Source organism: Rhamphochromis sp. 'chilingali' (assembly GCF_963969265.1).
Source record: "Rhamphochromis sp. 'chilingali' genome assembly, chromosome: 16".
Taxonomy (NCBI): domain Eukaryota; kingdom Metazoa; phylum Chordata; class Actinopteri; order Cichliformes; family Cichlidae; genus Rhamphochromis; species Rhamphochromis sp. 'chilingali'.
The window spans coordinates 27,253,373-27,275,609 of NC_137943.1; the positions used below are offsets into that span (position 1 = coordinate 27,253,373).

Here is a 22,237-nt window from a genome sequence, read left to right on the forward strand (position 1 = left end):
GTCATTATGGATGATGAAGTTACCGTAAATGCCGGACTGAGGCACAAAGAGGAAACGCAAACGCTCTATTTCCGCTGCAGCAGCCAGAACGGGTACATCAAAAAAGAAAGGAAAATGTGGATAGTGAGGACGAACTGAGGCCGGAGGAGACACGTCGAACTTCAACTACTCCTTTCACAAGGCCACGTTACTGGGCAGTTGGGATTATTTAAACTGTCCATCCGAGTATTTTACCATATTACGGGTCGTTTCGAAGTTAATCCGTCCACCTCGTTCTGTGGTAGTTTGTTTTGAGGAAGCAGCGCGGCTAGCCAGCTCAATTAGCCTACCAGAGATGGGGACGAGAACGAGTCGCCTACACGAAGACACGGTTTCCTCAGCTTTCGGGAAAGATGGGACAAAGCGGGATTCCTGTCGGCGACCTCGCTGCACGAGGCCCACCAGCCTCGTTGTCGACTTTTCGGTGAGCTTCGATGACACTGAGGCTAACCGAAGCCGATCGGAGGAGGGTAGTGACTCGGACCCGGGGCAGCTCGGAGCGAGCGCGGACGGCAGCCCTGCTGACCACCACAGCATCCCCTCTAGCATTGGCCAGGCGTCACCCGGGGACGACGACAGCAGCGAGGGGAAACCCGAGGAAGACGGCAATGTTAGCCCAGAGGCTCCCGTCGACGCAGAACACCAGCAGGTTGAGGAGACAGGCCGCACACCACACCGCACCTTTTCCGAGCGGCTGCCCGGGAATCGGCACTCTGCCACCCGTGTTGGCGCAAGGTCCGCCCGTGTTCGAAGCACACACCAGCGGCCGGTGTCAGAGGCTTGGATCGGCCTTTACCGTTTGAACAATCGCCACGGCAGTAAGTTAACATCTAAACAGCACCAGATAGATATGTATATATATTTTTAAAAATACAATCTTTAGCATTTGCGCCACATAAATGACATTTCCTTAGTAACGGGGCTGGTCTGCACCAGTAATTGTGGTTTGGCTTGCATACAGCTAGGCGTTTTTCCACAGAAGCTACATAAAATCCATGGATGTGTTGGAGCTTGAAGATGACGGGAAAAGATTGCGCAATACCTGAGGAGAAGGGGGGGAAATGTGGGGGTTGACTGTGCTTTCATTAGACAGCTGATGTTAATCTGAAGTCAGACAAAATAATAACACAGGGCTATTAAAACCTTGACTAAGAGAAAAATGCAACTGTTGCATCCTTAAGTAAAAGACATGTTTTTTGGATATAACGACATCATAAATGCCACAGTGCAACCCTCAATCAAGCCAGTCTGGAATTAAATGGATTTGCTGAGGAATTTACATTCTTGGACAGATAATCTTTTTTTTTTTTTTTCCTGCTCGCATGCTGACTAAAATAATCAGAGGACCTATTGTATGAAGCAGACCTGTGGCATAAAACTGGAAGTGATGATATACAAGTCCATTCAGTTCACAAGGCCTGCTGACAGTGGCTGTCCGTGGTAAATCCTGCAGCATGAAAGTCTTAAGCAACAAACTGCCTTTTTTTTTTTTTTTTTTTTTTTTAAAAATAACTTGCATTAAAATTGGAACATTAGTGTGCAGAGGAAGCCAAAAAAATTTTTGCACTTGTCTCGGCCTGCATTAGATAATCAGATGAATAGAGATGGTGGAGATGTGACGGCAAGCGTGACATTTTGAGCCAACACAGAGCAGTGTGGTGGATTTCCCAGGCCAGCCCTCTAGCAAGTGTAGGGAAATGGGTCACAACTGCACATGCCTGCTCACTGCTGGCAGCGAATCATAGATGGAGGAGGCAAATGTAGGGCAGCGAGGCACTGTTTCTGCCTGGCTCTCCTATCTACGAATGGCTCGAGCAGTGGCCATCCCTCAAGACTGAGTCAGTGTTTTGAGCAGTGAGTACAGTCAAATAACGTTATTTCAGGTCAGTTACACTCAGGGCAACGTCTTTCTCACCATCTCAGGCATGGGAACGCCTCATTTAGCATGTGTGTTTCAGGCTGCTCTTTGGTTTGCGGTTTCAGCTTGTGCAACCTAGATGTCCAAACACAGCACTTGTGCTCAGCGCGCATCATCTATCATTTATATCGTGCTGTGACACACAGTGTTAATCTTGGGTCTGTTGTGTCTGTGCCCTCTACAGATATCCGCTGTCCTTTCTGCTCAAAGCCTTTCCCGGGGGGTCGGATTGAGGATCACCTGTTGAGTTGCCTCACATCTCCTCCTCTACCTTACAACAGTAAGTATCGTGCTACAACAGTAAGTATCGTGCCACTAAAATACTCCTACAGCTGTGTTTATTAAAAGGCTGGTGACTTAATGTCAGGGTTTTTCCCTATGCATAAAAAAAACACATTCTGGCACTCATCAAAGTGCCCTTTGAACTTTCCAGAAGAGAAGATCACAAAGTCTCTGACAAAAATATGAGCAACACTTTATTTTTAAGTAGGCTTTAATATAATCAAGTCAAAAAACTTTTTTTCATCAAACTGAACATAATAAGAGGAACATTCAGACTTCTGTAGACTCATTGCCTTTGCTATATATGGACTAGTTACATGCATTGCCATTCCCCAGAGGGCCATTTTTAGCCTGGAAAAACCCTGATTGTTGATTTGTGTGTTTGTGCATTTACAGCGGATGTGCTCAGTAAAGACAGTGGAGAGTGTTCCATCTGTTTGGAGGATTTGGTACAGGGAGAGACCATCGCCAGACTGGCCTGCCTCTGCGTCTACCACAAGAGGTATGAATGAAATTAAAATAAAATGTAGGGCAGATAAGCTTGTTTCTTCGCTTGGGACAAAACATGACATTAAAAGTAAACTCACTGGGCAAATGTGGTGGTTTCCAGAGCTGACATCTATCTGAAACAAGGATGCAAAAGTTGTTCTGTACTAGTGTGTATCGTATATAGAGCTACACTTTTCTGAGAATTACAGATCGGTTGCTCATGTCCCAGATAGGATGTGCCAGACTCAACTCTGTAATCTTTGCTAAAGTGATGGAATTGGGAAGCCTTGTTTTGAAATTTGAGATAAAATGGATTAAAGCCAAACATGTGTTCACATTATTTTGACTTATTATTATGCTCATTTCCTGCTGTATGTATTTAATTCATTTAAACTTTGGCCACGTTTAATAAGAGCATCCTCCATTATAAATATGTGACAGAAAAAAAGGGAAGACTTTAAATATTTTTTCAGTAAGAGCTTTAACAACTGTGAAAACACATGCAGGATTATTGCATTTTAATTTGACAGATGTGAGCACAGTGTTTTCTAAGTGGCAATGACATTTCTAGGAAAAAACTAAATGACTATCAACTTTCATAATGTGTTTCAGCCCATTTGACATTTTTAAAACGTGCTGTAATGTTCAACGCTTTATTTTTTTGTAACTTCCAAGGAATTAATGACATTTCTAGGAGATTTTTTTTTTTTTTTTTTTACTGTGATCCTGTATTTTGTATGTTTCAGCCAATTTATTTAAAAAACAAAAAAAACCCCACATTGACAGTTTAAAACAAACTGTAATGTTCATCACTTGATTTTTGCCCAGCTTCCAAGAAGCCACTGATTTCCCCTTAATCTCAGTACAGCCGATTTACCAAGATTAGGTAATCGATCACTCAAGATCCAGCCTGCTGTATTTTTTATAACTTTTAAAAAAATTACAGATAACATAATTAGTTCTCCAAAAGTTGATTCTGTTCATCTGGACGTAGCGTTTTGAGTGGGATTTGTTTTGCTCCTTAGTAAGGCAGGCCTTTATGCATCACTAAAAGTAGAGCGCAGGACTAAAAACACTGTAAGCACAGTCATGGATGGAGTCTGGTCAGTGCTTTGCGTGTGGCTCATTTGGTGAATAACAAATGTACGTTAGTTGTACAGATTGCAAGTTTTGCAGTTTTATGAATGTTTACATGCACTGCTGCTGCCATCTCGGATTGTTAAGTCTGGGTCGGTGAGGCTGCTCCGGCTTTCTACGTTTGAAAATTTCTAACTTCAAACGGAACGCGCTGCTAGAGCCGGTCACAAGCCGGGAGACGAATAGGATCACTAATCGGGTCTGAGGTATATGAGGACAATCTGCCATAATGTTGTTTTGTGCTTTACTAGCTACACTGCTAACAGACCCAAAATCATTGACTATTTCTACTGAATAAAGAAAGTCAGTCGGTTACTTATGTGAATACATCGTGTGTGTCTTATATAAAACTACTTGTATTGATTGAGTTTCTTATCAATCATTTTAAACAGTTTATACAAGACTATACAAGTATTTTATTTTTTACTGTTGATTAATCTTACACCGGTTTTCATTATTCAATGTGTTTACCCAACGCTCAATGCAATTACTTAATTTTGTTTTAGTAGTAGCATCACCCAAAACATTCAGTTTAATTATCCAAAAAAAGGAGAGAGAAAGGAGCACAACCTAAAATCTCCTGCTGGTAAATGCTTTCCCCCCCACACCATTTTTTTTCTTTTTTTTTTTTTCTCCCATCCAGGCTCATTAAGTATCGACTGCTTGTCTCAGCTCCAGATTAGTGACTTAAAGCCAATAAAAATAAAAGTCATTACCATCTGAAAAACATGAGGTGAGGGCACGAGTTAAAAGTAAAGAGGCCATTAACTTAAGGGGGGAAAAAACTCCTAACAGACTTTTGCAACTCAAAACAAAAAGACAAAGGCAAACAGCCAAAAGAGGCCCCGAGGTCTTCAGGCGTCTTATCTCTGCTCCATTTGTATTCAGGGAGTCAACGAGGCCTTAAAGGATTAACTGCTGAATGTTTACCCTTTTATTTTGGTTTCACACCTCCTGTGAGTGGATTAGGCCTTGTGGGAGACGCTACAACCACAGGCAGACCTTCGAGCTTCTCCCACATTCACATGAGTTGATTCAAGTATATCGTCTTGGTGTCTCCACATTCTCAGTGTGCTCTGTCTCCCTGCAGCTGCATTGATTCCTGGTCAAAGGTGAAGCCTTGCTGCCCTGAACATCCCTTTGATTGACTCATGGGGTCACATGTATCCCACGCTGTGACCAACCTGACTCAGGTACGTGCACTGCTGACCTGATAAATGACCAAAACGTGCAGCTAGTACTGCCTGCAGTGAAGAGTAATGGTGACATTATGGTTCAGCAGTGGTAGCGTGTGTGCAATCCGGAGTGCCTACTTGCACAGAGCGCCTGGTTTCAATAGGGGCAGCATGTGATGTATGTGGCACAACCAGTCTGTGGATTTCCCCTGTTTGTGCTACCGTTGGTCCATCAGCGAGCTGTGGAGAAAAGCAAATTTATAACAGACTGTTTCACTTCAGCTCTTTGAATTTGAAGACAATGCCTCTCACTTTCGTGGTTAACTCTGCTGTTGCTCCCTTCCCTGTTCTGGCCCTCTTACCAACCACTCAGCTTTCTACCGATGCACGGCGTCATCCGTGTCCAGCAGCATGCATTTGGGATTTTGGAGGACTGCAGTGGAGAATGTTTGCACCCCCCTAGGGGATGCATACACAAATTGACACAATTGTGGTACACTAAATTACGCATAACTACAATTATTAAGTGTAATGTATTTAGGTCACACAGTCATTTAAAATGTTGCCAGTACTACAGCCGAGCTGGTGGATTTTTTTGCATCAGCAATTGTGTTTTTGAAGAACCAGACCTTCAAAGCTATGAAAGAACGACATTTATTATGAGTCCTATTAGCACTAAAGGAGGCTTAGGTGTAACTAAACATTGGCTACACTGAGCAGGAAAGTGCTGGTGAGACGGAGAACTACAAGCCCTTCAAACCCCTGACGACACATTAAGCTGTAAATTTAATTTGCAGAAAGTGTGCTCCGATAACCCACGTGCAGGTTACACAATGAAATAAGTCGCTTTGTGCATGCTTGTAATTAACCAAGCTACAGATTAAACTACAGATAAGCACCGCGGTGCGTTGCAACGGGAACAGGAAGTGAGACATTGCCACAACAAAGCCAGCACCAAATAAGAGTGCCAGTATCCACGAGTTGTTGGCAAGTTGTTTAAAAAAATAAAATGTGTGGTTAGATTTGTTTTCTGGAGGGAAACAGGCCCCTACCTTGAGTGTGAAATTGATGCAAGACAAAGAGCTGCGACTGTTAATTATGCCATTATTGACGGATCCAGTGATTGCTTTCTTGATTAGCTATTGTGTGTGATAAATGCCAACAATGTCTGTAAAATGCTAGTCTGGTATGCACATTAATTTCCCAGTGGATGTGTTATAGATTTATTTACTGTTCATCAAAATGTGTTTTTCAAGATGGATTTATTAGTTGTACTTTTCAGAAAAGTAAAGAAATGCAATGTGAATCTTTTAGTTTAGCGTTAGCGTCTGAGCCATAGAGAATATAAAAGATGAAAGGAACAATTTTTTTTTTTAAAACATTTTTTTTATGGGTTCTATTTTGAGACCTCAAGATGAGCTCAATAAGTCATCAGACAATGCCCAGCATACCCTGGTTAATCCTGCTTTCTAAAACAGAATAATCAGATTGAAAGAAACAGTTTGTTTTATTCAATTCAATTTTATTTATATAGCGCCAAATCACAACAGCAGTCTCCTCAAGCCGCTTTATATTGTACAGTAGATACAGAGGAAAAACCCAACAATCATATGACCCCCTATGAGCAAGCACTTTGGGAAGGAAAAACTCCCTTTTAACAGGAAGAAACCTCCGGCAGAACCAGGCTCAGGGAGGGGCGGGGCCATCTGCTGTGACCAGTTGGGGTGATGATGAAACGCATGCTGCTTAGATACCATATTTCTAAGAGACAGAGATTAATAACAGATATGATTCAATGCAGAGAGGTCTATTAACACATAGTGAGTGAGAAAGGTGACTGGAAAGGAAAAACTCAATGCATCATGGGAATCCCCCAGCAGCCTACATCTATTGCAGCATAACTAAGGGAGGATTCAGGGTCACCTGGTCCAGCCCTAACTATATGCTTTAGCAAAAAGGAAAGTTTTAAGCCTAATCTTGAATGTAGAGATAGTGTCTGTCTCCCAAATCCAAGCTGGAAGCTGGTTCCACAGAAGAGGAGCCTGAAAACTGAAGGCTCTCCCTCCCATTCAACATTTAAATACTCTAGGAACAACAATAGGCCTGCAGTGCGAGAGCGAAGTGCTCTAATGGGGTGATATGGTACTACAAGGTCATTAAGCTAAGATGGGGCCTGATTATTTAAGACCTTGTATGTGAGGAGCAGGATTTTGAATTCAATTCTGGATTTAACAGGAAGCCAATGAAGGGAAGCCAAAACAGGAGAAATATGCTCTCTCTTTCTAGTCCCTGTCAGTACTCTTGCTGCAGCATTTTGGATTAGCTGAAGGCTTTTCAGTGAGTTTTTAGGACATCCTGATAATAATGAATTACAGTAGTCCAGTCTGGAAGTAATAAATGCATGAACTAGCTTTTCAGCGTCACTCTGAGACAGGATATTTCAAATTTTGGAGATGTTGCGCAAATGGAAGAAAGCAATCTTACATATTTGTTAAATATGCGCATTGAAGGACATGTCTTGGTCAAAAATAACTCCAAGGTTCCTCACAGCGTTACTGGAGGCCAAGGTAATGCCATCCAGAGTAAGAATCTGGTTAGATACCATATTTCTAGGCTTTTCAGGGCCGAGTACAATAACCTCAGTTTTATCTGAATTAAGAAGCAGAAAGTTAGCGGCCATCCAGGTCTTTATGTCTTTAAGACATTCCTGCAGTTTAACTAATTGTTGTGTGTTATCTGGCTTCATAGATAGATAGAGCTGGGTGTCATCTGCATAGCAGTGAAAATGTATGCTATGTCTTCTAATGATGCTGCCTAGGGGAAGCATGTATAATGTAAACAGAATTGGTCCTAGCACTGAACCCTGTGGAACTCCATAATTAACCTCAGTGTGTGAAGAGGACTCTCCATTTACATGAACAAATTGGAGTCTATTAGATAGATACGATACAAACCACTGCAGCGCAGTACCTGTAATACCTAAAGCGTGCTCTAATCGTGCTAAAAGAATATTATGGTCAACGGTATCGAACGCTGCACTGAGGTCTAGCAGGACAAGCACAGAGATGAGTCCACTGTCAGAGGCCATAAGAAGATCATTTGTAACCTTCACTAAAGCTGTTTCTGTGCTGTGATGAGCTCTGAAACCTGACTGAAACTCTTCAAATAAGCCATTCCTCTGCAGATGATCTGTTAGCTGTTTGACAACTACTCTTTCAGGGATTTTTGATATGAAAGGAAGGTTGGAGATTGGCCTATAATTAGCTAAGACTGCTGGGTCTAGAGATGGCTTTTTGAGTAAAGGTTTAACTACAGCCACCTTGAAGGCCTGTGGTACATAGCTGATCATTAGAGATAGGTTGATCATATTTAAGATCAAAGAATTAATTAATGGCAGGACTTCTTTGAGCAGTTTTGTAGGAATGGGGTCTAAAAGACACGTTGATGGTTTGGAGGAAGTAATTATAGAAGTTAACTCAGAAAGATCAATTGGAGAAAAAGAGACTAACTTAACATCAATGGTACTAAGAGTAGCTGTAGATAATATTACATCTGTGGGATGGTTATTGGTAATTTTTTCTCTAATGATTAAAATTTTATTTGTGAAGAAGTTCATGAAGTCATTACTAGTTAACGTTAAAGGGATTGTTGGCTCAACAGAGCTCTGACTGTTTGTCAGCCTGGCTACAGTGCTGAAGAGAAACCTGGGGTTGTTCTTATTTTCTTCAATCAGTGATGAATAGTAAGATGTTCTGGCTTTGTGGGGGGCTTTCTTATAAAGCAGCAAACTATTTCTCCAGGCTAAATGATGATCCTCTAAATTTGTGACACGCCATTTCCTCTCCAGCTTACGAGTCATCTGCTTTAGGCTACGTGTTTGAGAATTATACCACGGAGTCAGGTACTTCTGATTAGAGACCTTAGTTTTCACAGGAGCTACAGTATCCAGAGTCGTACGTAGTGAGGAGGTAAAATTATTAACAAGATAATCGACCTCTGTTGGAGCAGCGTTCAGATAGCTGCTCTGCTCTATGTTGGTACAGGGCATTGAAGATGATAGCAGTGGGTGGATTATATTCTTAAACTTAGTTACAGCACTTTTTGAAAGACATCTACTGTGATAAAGTCTACTCTCCACTGCTGTGTAATCAATTATTGTAAATTTAAATGTTATCAGGAAATGATCAGACAGGAGAGGGTTTTCAGGAAACATTGTTAAATGTTCAGTTTCTATACCACATGTTAACACAAGATCTAGAGTGTGATTAAAGTGGTGGGTGGGTTCTTTTACAGTTTGAGAGAAGCCAATTGAGTCTAACAGATTAAATGCCATGTTGAGGCTGTCATTTTTAGCATCTACATGGATGTTTCTGGATTTCTCAGTGTTCACAAAACACTGTGTGTGTGAGTGGGTGCGTGGGGTTGGGAGAAACTGCACCCTCAAAAGTTTTTTGCGTCAGTGCTGAACTTAATAGTGTTTGAATAGAAAATAAATGCTGGCAGCACAAAGAACTTCTGCCTGTGGCCACATCGTTTCTGTAAAACACCAAAAACAACAACAAAAAAGATATAGAATTGATATAAATTTTCACATTTTTTCTGTCTTTGCTGCAGTCTGTTTTTCAGCACAGTCCCCACGGCCTGTATTAATGAATCTTTTTTTTTTTTTCTTCTTCTTCTTCTTCTTTCGTGTCTTTTTCTGCCCTCACAGGAGACTACACTGAATCCGAAAAATCCCCAATAAAAAATGTGTAATTGAACAAACGAAAGCCCACTGTCACTCTTGGACACAGACTACAAATACATGAGCGGAGAACAGATGATCCTAAGAGGAAGCTGCACGTGAAGACACCTGATGCTCTCTGCTGGGATCGCTCCCTTTTGAGCTTGACCATTTCAAGCCAAACTCCTCCCGACAGTTCAAAAATCCGTGGTCGAGACATCCCCTCCCGGTTGGAACAGAAACGACAGCGTTTATCCGTCTATCCTGCGCACTTGGCTTTAAACTGCAGAACGTATAAATATTATCATCCTAGAACGAACTTAAACCTGGCTGCGGGGGAAGGGGGGGGGGGGGGCTAAAAAAAGAAAAGAAAAAATGGTCTTAACTGTGACTCTGGATCCTCTCCTGTGTATTTTCTCTCCCTCCCAACGGGATTGTTTATTTTATCAAGTGTTTTGCAAAAAAAAAGACAAAATCCAAAACAGAACGATTATCGTTCCATGTCATACATCGGATGAATGTTTTCTTTTCTCGGCTCACCCCATAAATGAACCAACCTCACACTGAAAGCGCAAACTGTTACTATGTAAACATTGCTTTATTTTGATTGAGCTGGAGGTTGAGGACTTGTATTTGGTGAGTGGGGGCTGCCGTCATTAGGTGTTGGGTTTTTTGTTTTTCCTCTCCTGTTACATGTAAACATTTCAGGGGATGTTTGGGGGCCTAACTGTTTGGGGAGTGGAAAAATAAGTTTGTTTTTTTTTTTTTTTTGGTAGGTCAGACTTGTAGGTGGTTGAATAGCGGTGGGTTTAATGTGCTGCTACTTGGTGAGCGTTGAGGAGGGTTTGTAGGTATTTTATAGGGCCATAGTAGCGCTGGTGTTTGCACCAACTTGTGCACTTTTGTCCCTCAGGCTTGTTTTAGTTTAAACCATAAGATCCAGGATAAGATTGTTTGTGTGTTTGTATGCGTGTGCACGTTTAGATAACAACCAGGGACAGACTATGTCCTGAGCACGACTGTAAGTGTGTGTGTGTGTGTGTGTGTGTGTGTGTGTGTGTGTGTGTGTGTGTGTGTGTACTGTAAATTGCCCAGAAGTCTGCTTGGTGAACCGGCTTAACTGCATTCAACATCCTTCCTGTTTAATGTTGTATTTGGTACGCAACATGGCGGCTCACATGGTCGAAACTTCTACTTTGAAAGCTGTTTTGAGTTTTTGTCCCCTGCCTCCTCTGTCCTCTGGGGTGTAATTTGGATTCTTTCTCTCTGCTTTTGGACCACGCAACAGTTTCGCCATCTGGTTACACAAATGCCAGATCGAGGGGAGATAAAGGGACAGATGTATTTTTGGAGCAAGTGTACACCATGTGGTATCTGCCTCGATCCATAACACTGGAGGCTACGGACAGCTGATGGTTAATTATTACATAAGCAGCCCCCCCCCCCCAATTCCCCTTGTTTGTTTTTTTTTGTTTTTTTTTTTTATTTAGGCTATTTTATTATCACAATGCTCATGTTTGTTGCTAAATGTGTTAAATGGCTATCCTTGGCCTTTCTTTTTGTGTGTGTGTGTGTTGATTGCCTTTTGCCTGGTGAAGGGGTTCTTGTGCAAAGAGGTATTTGTGGTGTCGTTTTTGGGGGCTGAGCTGAAGTGGAAGCCGAAACAGTAAGGCTGCTCAACAGATGCTGCCTGATACAGGTCGTACGTAGGCCAGTGGAAACTCTAGCAGTAAGAACAAAAAATATATTGTAACTGATTGCTTTTGCTGCCTGCTCTAAAGGTGTTTACCTTTCAGCGCTGCAGTGGTGTGGGGCGGTTTAGAGGTTGGCCAAGAGGTGAGCCATGCTCACAGGTTTGTTCACCCCAGCCTCTGTTGGTCTTTTCTGTCTCCCCCCACCCCAATGTTCTGCAGTCTGCGGTGCTATAACCTGTCCCGTCATTAGAGGGCAGCCTTGTGCATGTTTCTCTTATTTTGTATTGGAGAAAAGAAAAATAAAGCCAAAAATAGTTTGTTTGTGCATTTAGGTCTGTGTTGTTGTGGGGGACAGGGCAGAAGAGGAGGCACATTGATCATTTAGATGTTCAGATTACATTTGTCGTGGTGATAAGTTATGATATTGTATACTTTGGCTGGGAGGGTTTTAAGGGGGGGTGTTTGTGTGAGTGTGTGTGTGTGTGTGTGTTCAGAGGGGTGTTGGTGGCAGTTGGGTTGTCAATAAAGATTACAGACAATCCAAAACCGCCACCTTACTCTTGATTTACTTCCTTAACCCCCTCTAAGCTGTGCGGTGCAATACCTCAAATTTTTACCAATGCTAGCTAAATGCTCTGTGTGCAAACTAGCCCCTCTCTAACCAAGGATGTATTTTGTATAAATATTCTCAAGTCTTTGGTTTCGAATCACAGGGCGCCATTTCCCTGCCTGCCCTGTGATTACAGACCGATGTTTAAAATGTCACCACAGCGGTATCTGCATCCCCAAGATATGGACAATCTGCCTTTACTCTGGTATAAAACAAACAAATTGAGTTTTATTTATTAAATTGTAAATATGTAATACAATTCAAGAAAATTGCTTGGTCCTTGTCTGTTCAATATACTGTTTCTAAGCTCCGATCTTTTGTATGTCTCAAATTGTTTTTATATGTATTTTTTACAATAAATATGTGTGACAGATGTTTTGTCCGTGTCTGTTTTGTGTATATATATTTTTGTTTTGGTTAAGTTGTCAAAAATGTCTCCTTGTTTGTGGAGCTTGACTGCGGCGCCTGCTTAAGCATATGTGTAGATTTCAGGAGTTACATTGGACATGTCATCTCCATGTGAACAGAAGGAGAGGAATCTCCAAAAGTTGATACTGTTCATGTGGACGTAGCGTTTTCAGTGGGAGAAACACTTCGTCACTCATCCAAGTGACTTCTTCAGTCTCAGCTGACTGCAGGTTTCCTCAATCTTATAAACAGAAGGAGAGGCATTACTTGTTCTTTAATAATTAATGTAAAGTAAGCAGAGGAAGGTGTTTGGTAACTCTTAAGCCATCGTTGGCTGTTCTTGTTTTTTTTCATCCCCCAATAACAAATAATTCCTAAAAATGATGAAAAACATCCACAATGGTGATGTCCTTAAGGTGCAGAAAAATGCATTTTGACCATTTTGAAAATTGCTGCTAAAATGCATCTGAGCTACTGAAGCAGATTTGTAAACGACATCACATTTCAGCAAACAAAATGCATAAAAGTAGCACGATTTCAGATACGCTTCATGGTCCAACTCTCATGACTGAAACCAGGTGTAAACAGAAGATATTTATGTGATTTGAGCTAGCAGGGAAAATACATAAAGGCAATGTCCCCAAAAAAGTCTGTCATTTTACAGTGAGAGATTATTCACAAGTGGGAATACAGTCAAGACATTTACCAATCTTCCCAGTAGTGAAATGTCCCAACGAGGTCCTGCCCAAGGACTGACTCTGCAATGCTCTGAGAAACTTGAAATCTAAGAGACTAGAGGCCTCAGTTAGCATGTTAAATGTTACAGATCATTATGGTCCGATCAGAAAAAGCTGAACAAGTGTGGTTCTTGTTTGGAAGGGTTCCCCAGAGCAAGGTTAATGTAGTTAACTAAAAATAATTAGATGTGAAAAAACATTTTATAGGACACATCTGTAGTTTTAGGATCTGTTACTTTGGCAAAAACTGTATTACAACAAGCCTGCTGAGGCACGCGTTTATTGAGTTTCTAGATGTCTCCAAGACTGTGAGTCATCAGCTTTCAAAAGGTTCTGTGTTCTTACTTTAATACTTGTACTGATGCTCCGAAATCTTACTTCTGACATTTACCCTCCGTAATATAATTAAAAAGAAAAACTTACACGAATAAAACTAAACATTTTGTGACAATAAAAACTAATTTGAAACAGGAAAACTACGCTGGAACTTAAACTGAATTAAAAACAAAGTGAAAATAAAATTAAAAACCAATTAGAAAATACAAAACTATAATAAGTTAAATGAAATTTAAGGCAATTTAAGGCAACCTATGAACCAGAGTGTCTACTCAGCTGTATGGCTTTATCACATTTATATTTAAAGTCCTAAAAGAAACAATAATTGGATTTGTATTACTGTCGTAGGCTGACTTAAAGACTGCCACTAAGTAATGCACTTATTTTACAAAAATCATCAGTAACAAGCCAGCATATCAGTTATTTCAGGCTTATATGCATATGTGGCAGACAGCAAAGTGCACACTGCTGAGCATAGAAGAGGTTTGTGAGAACCAGACAGCACAATGAGGAGCTTTTATAAAGCACAGTACACTGTGTTCAGGTCAGAGACATTATAAGAGCGAGACGTGGCACTCAAACAATCCTGAATTTAAATGCATGAGTAATTCAGCAGCAGTAATAAAAATCAAATCCTTCCAATCCTTATTTCAGATGAAAGTCACCAAACGTTTTAAGCAGTTTTGATCAGATTTGCCTGGAGATTCCATACATGCAATTTTTGTGTCCTGTGACCACCAACATTACAGTTAATTGAAATAATGCTTTAAAATAAATGTCCAAGTATCTAAACTAGCTCTACTGTAGCTCCTGCAGCTGGTACCTGCAAGTCCCAGCACAGCCCAACCATTATGCAATGGTATGGGTCATTGTGCAATGAAGACAAACATCACACAGTTCCCATTTATGAAATCTGAGCTTTAAGTTTGTGATGTGGTCATTTCCAAGTTCCGAATTTCTGACTTTATTCTGCATTAAATCTAAAAATCAGGGAGGGCACAACATGTTACTGTTGCATTTAAAAGCATGTTTTGTGCCTTAGTTCTTTTTACAGTTGAAACCACAACATCCCCTCAGTATCTGTGAACTGAAGCTCCCAGCTCTACCACATGATGCCCCTCAGCTATTTCCTCTTCTGCACTCGACGTCACCATTGAACTCTAAGCTTGAACTGCTCCAGAAATTGACCTGAAGAAAGTAAAGTAACTTTAAATTTTTAGGAAGTGTCCGGCAGCCAGTGTTACAAGAATCACAGCATTTGTCGGGGAAAGAATGGATTTTCCTAAATATCAACACACACTATAGTTGTTTTGTATAAACACAATGAAAATGAAACTGAAAAGAGGCAGTGATGTAAACAGACCTGAAAATATACCACAACCGTCTTCAAAACTATAAGCTATGTCATAATTTAAAAATAATAAACCTGTGAAATAAAAGCTATCACTTAAATAACAACTCCTCTTAGTGTCTGTTTGTTCATTATGGTTGTGTGTGTATATATACTGTTTTTAATTAAGGACAGCAGACATTAAAAATAACTGAAGTAAACACAAAATATTTTGTGTTGTCCCAAAAGATGAATATTTATCCTAATACTTTTATTTTCTTGAGGGAAATGTGAGCACTGAAGGAGCTGTCTGGAAATAGGTTGCACACTTATTATTGCAATTACAGTCTATGCCTGACAGCAGCAGACAAACTGAATATGTGAATATTTTCAGGACAGCTTTCCAAAGACAAAATATTACCCCAGATTTCTATGAATATTGTATTTAGTTAGCATTTATAAATACTATTTTAAAAAAGAACTATTTGTGTTATACTTTAAGTACTTCCTCATAATTTGAATAAAACCAGACAATTATGAATGTACTCATGTTCAAGCACCTGTTTCTACATTTGCACACATAAGCAATACTTTGAACCACAGACAGACAGGTAAAAAAAAAAAAATCACGTAATTCTTTGTTTTTACATTCATCAGGTCCCAATTAGCCCAAATAGCAAAGAGAAATTAAAAATGCATGCCATGAAAGAGTTCGGGTCTTAGGAGGTTAAAGTGAATGAAAGTTTAACAGATTCAAAATGAAAGCAGAACAGTCAGTAGCTTCTGATCACATGATTCGAGAGGCTGACTGCTGGAGTAAGGACTCAGCAAATTTGCTGCAGAAGGAGAAGCCTGGCCATATTGTCACAAACTGCAGTTTAGGTAGACTGTGAGAAAAAGGATACGGCAGGATGACGGCAACAAATGGCAAACCTTTATTCAGGTTGCAAGCAGTCCAGGAAACAAGTCCAAAAATAGGGGCAAACAGAAGCCAAATCAATGCAGAGAGAAGGCACACAACTGAGCAACTAATGAATGATGCAGCCACTATGTCAAAATCTAAGGGAAAGGAGAGGACTATTTATACATATAAGGTAATCAGGGAAGCAGGAACAGCTGGAGGAATGATACACAGGTACAGACAATCAGGACAATGACACAGGGGAATATGTAAAAATCAATCATTTTTACATTTTTACAGCACTCAATTCTGGAAGTTCAGACTGAGGAGGACCCTGGGAAGTCCTTGGACACTTTAATGGCCAACGATCTGTTAAGAAACAAAGGAGTTTTTAAACCCTGTCAGTCATCAGAAGGTTTCGCCACTTTAAAGTGGAAGGAAGTGAAACTCAATATCACGTAAGTAAAATATACAGCTGCCATCGTCAGCCTGTCCAGGTTTAACGTGTAGCCTTCATCACATTAAGTACTGTGGGATTATCAAGCAACAGAGGTAGGAAGAACAATAATTTACTCTCTATTATAGACCTATACTACAGTATGTAAAAGGTAACGTCCTGTGTACCTGACACCAGTGCTTCTCCTACTGGTAAAAACAACTGTTTGCAAGTTTTATAGTTTACTTAATTTGCACTGTTCTTGTTTCATTTAATTATCTGGACTGCTTTTTCTAAATAAGGCAGCATTATTTCATTCATGGATCTGATCATGTCTAATTTCAGACTCTTACTTTACTGATGTTGTGATCATTATTTAAGTTTTGCTGTGTTTAGACATTCAGATTCTTGTGGATGTCTGATATGATTTCCACTTGTAGTGTGGCCAAAAACCTGAAAGGTTTAAAAGGCCACCATGACTCTGGGTCAGTTCCCTTTATAGACTTCTAATTCAAGTGTCCATAAAAACAGATTTCATGTAAGATGCAGCAAAAACTGAGCTCTGTCCATTAAACACTTCATTGTCTACAAGTAGTCTTAACTTAAAAAAGATCAAGGATATTCCCAGCAACAGTTCATTTGTAACAAAATGAGCTAAAATAATATTGTGTAATGTGCATTAAACTTAAATGAAGTAAAGTAAGGTCATTTGTGTTCAAGTGTTTAATTTTTAAGTAAAGACAGCATGTCTAATTTTAGTGTGAAAACTGCAATATAGTTTGCAAAATAAGTTCAGTTTAATTGTGTATCATAAATCTTTTAGCCAACATCAGCTGACACAACACCAACTTTCCCACGGTAAATGCTGAAATCAAACATTTTACTTCTCAGTGCCCACATCATTCTTGTGTAACAAGTCAGCAGCAAGCCTGGATTTTTTTAAAAAACAATCTGCATCTGACTTGCAATGCTGTGCATGACCCTTCTGTCCGCATTCAGAATTATTGCAGCTATTTGAAACCAAATATATGAGTAGAAATATTATTTTAGTAGCTCGGTTACTGATTTTAATGACGTCCTCGTGTTTTATTGTATTTTTTTAAACCTTGCACTTTCCACTTGTGCCGATATACATGCCACAGCTGATGTTTACTTGAATTTAACTTTTACATTTGGTTCCTCTTTTGTCACTGACTTTCAGTTTTTACCAGAATGTCAGCAGACTCCATCACTTCCAAGGAGACACAGCACGATCCCGGCTCTGATGTCCCCTCAGCATCGATGCATTCCTACCAAGAAGAGCAGCCTCCAGCCTACTCTGAAGCCCCACCAGTGTACAAACCACCTCAAATCTCTCGTTATGAGTCTTTCCATGACATAAACCCACAGATATCATCAGAAACGACTCCGCTGGTGTCCTCATCTTCCTTTGATGACGAGATAGTGAGGAAAGGGTTTATTAGAAAGGTTTGTACGCTACGTTTTGGACGATAACTCTAAGAATCCACCATAAATATTGAAAATCTTTCTGAGACATGTGCGCCAAGTACTCTTTGTATTTGCTGCAACACAACAACACAAAACTGTTTTCTTTTGTCGTTGTTATGATCAGTAATTTTAACTCCATTTAGCTATAAAATAAGTAATATTATGCACCTTAAAAAAATCAGACTAAATTAAATGAGTAAGTCAACTTTCTTGCCCCTGAAAAATGACATATTATTCTATATTCTGAAACTGAAAATAACACAAAAGCTCATAAAAATAAAGCAATTTTTAAAACTAAAAACTAGACTGAAACAATAAAAGAGGAAAAGAATCAAAAAGGAATTAAAACATACAAAACTTAAGTAACCCTGAATTTCACAGCCAGTTACAGGAAGCCGTAATGGCACGTCAACATAGCAGCCAGATGTTTTGGTCGGGTCTACTTTCACACAACAGCCACTTGGAGTGGGAGAAGTTGGGTGTTTCAAATCCTGTTTACTTTTAGGGAGCTGTTTATTTTATGAACTGGTAATTGCAGCACGTGGTAATCACATGTTACAGTTGGCAAAATCAGGAACTATTTTGTGCCTGTATGCGGAAGATTAAGGAGGCTGTTTCTCTCACTTTCTTCCTGAGCACAAATAAGTAGATTTGAGAAAAGAGAGAAGTCAAACTTATTTTCAAGGACCACACAAGCATCCTTGAATTTCCACGCCCTCCCTGAGCCTGCAAGGGTCCTTAACGGGTACTCCAGCTTTCTCCACAGTCCAGAGACCCACACTTTGGTTAACTGTTGATATTGAACAGGCCAAATGTGATCGGCTGCCACTCTGTTAGGATGGCCACAGATTAACAACCTCTCCAGGTTGTATCCTGCCTCTCACCCTATGACAGCTGGGATAGGCTCCAGCTGCTAAGTGACCCTGAACTGGATAAATTGAGGAAAATGAATAGATGATCTACATACAACCCAATTTGAGTGGGACTAGCCAGTAAAGACATTGTATAACAACCCATCTTTATTTTAATATAGAGAACTAAAAGTATGTTTTAAAAACAATAACACTTAATGAACCCTGCTTCTGCAGATGATACACCTTAAAAAAGTGTATTGCTTAAGTTTATTGCTATTATAATTCACAGCGACTGTTGAAAAGCACAAACTCTTCACATTTACAGGTTTCACGCACTAAACATTGATAGTATTTTACTCTGTGATTGAAATAATGTCTCAAGATCTAAAAAATACTCAACTTTTAATATTCTTTGACTCCAGTGTGATGAAGTTGGTGTTACCTCACCAGGTACTGTATGCATTTTACTGAAAAATCAAAGATTTCTTTGGGCCATCCTGGGGGCTGGTCTGGGGTCTTTGGTGAGCCAACTCTGGCTCCAGAACTGCATGTTTGACACCACGTTTATAATATTTCAAAGCAGCCTCTGACTAAGGAAACAGTTGACATTGTTGGACTAGTTCTTCTTTGTTAATGTGAGTTAAATTTAAGGAAAAACATTTGCAGTTTTCTTTTACAGTGTAGTTACTTAGTAATAAAGTTGTACCGGTAATTTAAAAAACAAAACTCAGCCTTTTCTCTTTTCCGGGACAGGTTTTTAGCATCGTGACGCTCCAGCTGCTGTTCACCTTCACTGTAGTGTGCGTGTTCACCTTCTCCAGCGTGGTCAAAGAGGCAGTGCAATCAAACATTTGGGTATATCTCAGTTCCTTCATCGTCTTCATTGTGGTCGCCATCGCCCTCAGTTGCTGCAAGTCCTTCAGCCAGCATCACCCGTGGAACATTGTGGCACTGGTGGGTCACAAATAACAAAACCATGTATCAAATGGATATGAAACACGGCACAGTCACATTTTTGGAAAGAGAAGTGAAATACTTTGGTCATGCAGTCAGGATGGCACCTCAGCTTGTGAACCACTTAACTAAAAACTAGAAGTTAAAGTATAAGTGCTAAGTGCTCAGCAATAACTTTGTTAAAAAAAAGGAAATAAAGGTCAGAATAAGAACAACAGCAACAAAAAAACCCACTGATGACTTTTGTCAAAGATTTAGACTTCCACAAACAGATAGTAAATGTTCTGGCACTTATGTAGCACTTTTCTATTCTAACTGAGAACTCAAAGCTCTAAATGACTTGTGAAAAGTTTGCTTTTTACATTTTCCAAAACAAAACCTCTAAAGTTTTCTCTAAAGGGCAGCAGATTCACTGAGTGATTTCAGGTTTGGTTGGCATGTTAATTTAGGACAGGCTCTTCCTGTTCCTGTTGTTGTTAAATACTGCACGTACAGCAGAGCAAAACGCAAGCAGAAGCTCACTGCTGCACCTTTTCTTTTAAAAGCACTCATTAAGTGCATTCATGTCTGAATGCATGGCAAGTGTATGAATGAGTGTGTGTATAAGAGAAAAAGAAAAAGCCTTAAACCAAACCTGCTCATGTGTTCTGCTTTCTTATCTAGGTCCCCTCAACCCGGCAATTCCTGGAAGAGACTGGCAAACACAACAAACTAGAAAAGCAGAGGCCAAAAGGCCACATTGCCCGAATATAAAAGTTTGTTTTTTCAGTGTCGGAAACAAGCATCCATACCTGAAGACCACATTCACACAATTTCTTTCTGGCCTTGCTTCTTGTACATGTTCTGTTCTGTTTTCATTATTTGATATGTTCTTATTTTTTGTTTTGAGTGAAAATAAGTGGAAAATGTGTTTCACATGTTCTGGAGATGTTTAATGCACTTAATTTTCTACCTCCAGTTTGTTGTCACTGTGAGCATGTCATACATGACGGGGACCATCGCCTCCTTTCACAACACCACTGCTGTGATCCTGGCTATGGGAGTAACGCTGGCCATTTCTATCTCAATCATCGCTTTTTCAGCGCAGGTGAGACCGTCAGGCTGTGCAGAAGCGCTACATTTGAAAAGCTTTCTTCTTCTTCTTCACCAAAGCAGAGTGCAGATTTCTCAGCTGACTTTGAAGTCAGAACTCTGAAAAGTTTCTGTAAAGAAAATCCACAGCACATCAGAATAACACAAAATGCATGCAGTGAAAAATGTAACGTGAAAGGGAAGCTGATTAACTATTTGGTCATAGATGATTTTAATTGACTGATATTTGTAAGACTGATATCGAATATTCTGATATTTGATTTTTTTTTCTTTCAGACACACGAAACATAAATAGATTCCCCTAACATTCATTATCTGTATTTATTTATTCACTGCTTTACGTTCTGCCCGACTCTGCTTGGATCAGAGGGTTGTTTTGTTTGTGGCGTTTCCAACATGTGTTGCCAGCAGGGAAGTTGCAGGTTGCCCTCTGGTGGACAAACTATGCAACTTCACCACTCATACCATGGTTGAAGGATTCCATTATTATATATATTTTTTTAATATTCATTTATAAATACCGATACTGACCAGCCCAACCAATAGTTTTTTTAATCTCCCCTCTATTTTTTAATGATTAAGCAATCTTTCATTTTAAAGAAAATTATAAATCACTGGTCCCGGCTCCTTCAGTGCAAACATTTGCTAATTTTGCAGGGTTTTTTTTATATCACAGTAAATTTAATATTGCTCATATTGTAGATTATTTCTCATTCAAGACATTTAAATACATCAACATAGTCCCTTGGAGAGTATGCAAACACTTTTTCCTTGCATTTGAAAGATCTGAAATGCCTTATTTTATGAGACTCATATGCTTCAAGTTTCAAAAGATTAATATTTCACATGTTCATTTCATATGTCACATGGTTACTGTGCACTACAGAAAAAAAAAATCTAAATAAGATTAGACACTGATAGATTATTTAATAATGACATTCATGTCTTTATGTCTTTCTGTTATTTGCAGACTCGCTATGATTTTACTTATTGCAACAGTGCTTTGTTGATTCTGGTCGTGGACGTCGCCATGTTTGGGATATTTTGCACATTCTACTACAGCTACATTGCTGAAGTTATCTATGGATGTCTGGGAGCTCTGTTGTTTTCATTGGTAAGAGAAGGAACAAGATCCAGTAAGGTCCACAGGTTTTCGAACGAGGACACTTTTAAAATACAACAACAAAGAGTTTCAGCTTTAATTCAAGGAGTTTAAATAAATCTGCATTAGCTGTATTTTGTTTAATTTAAAATACAGTGTATTTTAATATAATTTGATCGCATTTTTCTCACACTGGTCTAAATCTCCTCCTCCTCTGCCTCTCTTAGTACCTGGTGATCGACTGTCAGCTGGTGATGGGGAGGATGGCCTACAGTGCAGATCCAGAAGATTACATCAACGCTGCTCTCAGAATCTACCTAGATGTAGTCCTAATTTTCCTCTACATCCTGGGGAGGAGGTGAAACTGCATATACAAAACAAACGGACACTTCAGACTGTGGATTAAAATGTCCTCTATCATTATGTGCTGTATATAATCTCCTCGCATCATGTCACACACACAAAAAAAAAAATCTGTTTGCATAGAATCTTGTCTTTGTCTCAGATTTAAATCCATTAAAAATCAAACAAA

General features: G+C 39.8%; 3 protein-coding genes and 1 long non-coding RNA gene across 4 annotated transcripts in view; 2 read left to right on the forward strand and 2 right to left on the reverse strand.

The window, feature by feature from the left end:
• Window positions 1-164, reverse strand: part of tep1 (telomerase-associated protein 1) — a 38,849-nt gene extending 38,685 nt beyond the window's left edge. Inside the window, exon 1 of the mRNA XM_080907603.1 lies at window positions 24-164. The gene's annotated coding sequence lies outside the window, so the exon portion shown is untranslated. The remainder of the gene's footprint in view (window positions 1-23) is intronic.
• Window positions 98-12,440, forward strand: LOC308412913 (uncharacterized protein). Its single transcript, XM_080907605.1, has 5 exons — window positions 98-857; window positions 2,142-2,237; window positions 2,636-2,741; window positions 4,956-5,058; window positions 9,752-12,440. Exons 1-4 carry the CDS (start codon window positions 335-337, stop codon window positions 5,011-5,013), a joined length of 783 nt encoding a protein of 260 aa, XP_080763731.1. The 5' UTR covers window positions 98-334; the 3' UTR covers window positions 5,014-5,058; window positions 9,752-12,440.
• Window positions 12,441-15,908: 3,468 nt separating this feature from the next.
• Window positions 15,909-22,144, forward strand: LOC308412912 (protein lifeguard 1). The gene is made up of 6 exons (XM_080907604.1): window positions 15,909-15,972; window positions 16,080-17,682; window positions 19,311-19,511; window positions 20,470-20,598; window positions 21,574-21,717; window positions 21,933-22,144. The coding sequence occupies exons 2-6, from the start codon at window positions 17,428-17,430 to the stop codon at window positions 22,065-22,067; spliced, it is 864 nt and encodes a 287-aa protein (XP_080763730.1). The 5' UTR covers window positions 15,909-15,972; window positions 16,080-17,427; the 3' UTR covers window positions 22,068-22,144.
• LOC308412914 lies at window positions 16,042-20,583 on the reverse strand. The gene is made up of 3 exons (XR_013974639.1): window positions 20,146-20,583; window positions 19,346-19,508; window positions 16,042-16,148 (listed from the first exon to the last, which is right to left on the reverse strand). It is a non-coding gene; the product is annotated as an uncharacterized lncRNA (long non-coding RNA).
• Window positions 22,145-22,237: the final 93 nt, after the last annotated feature.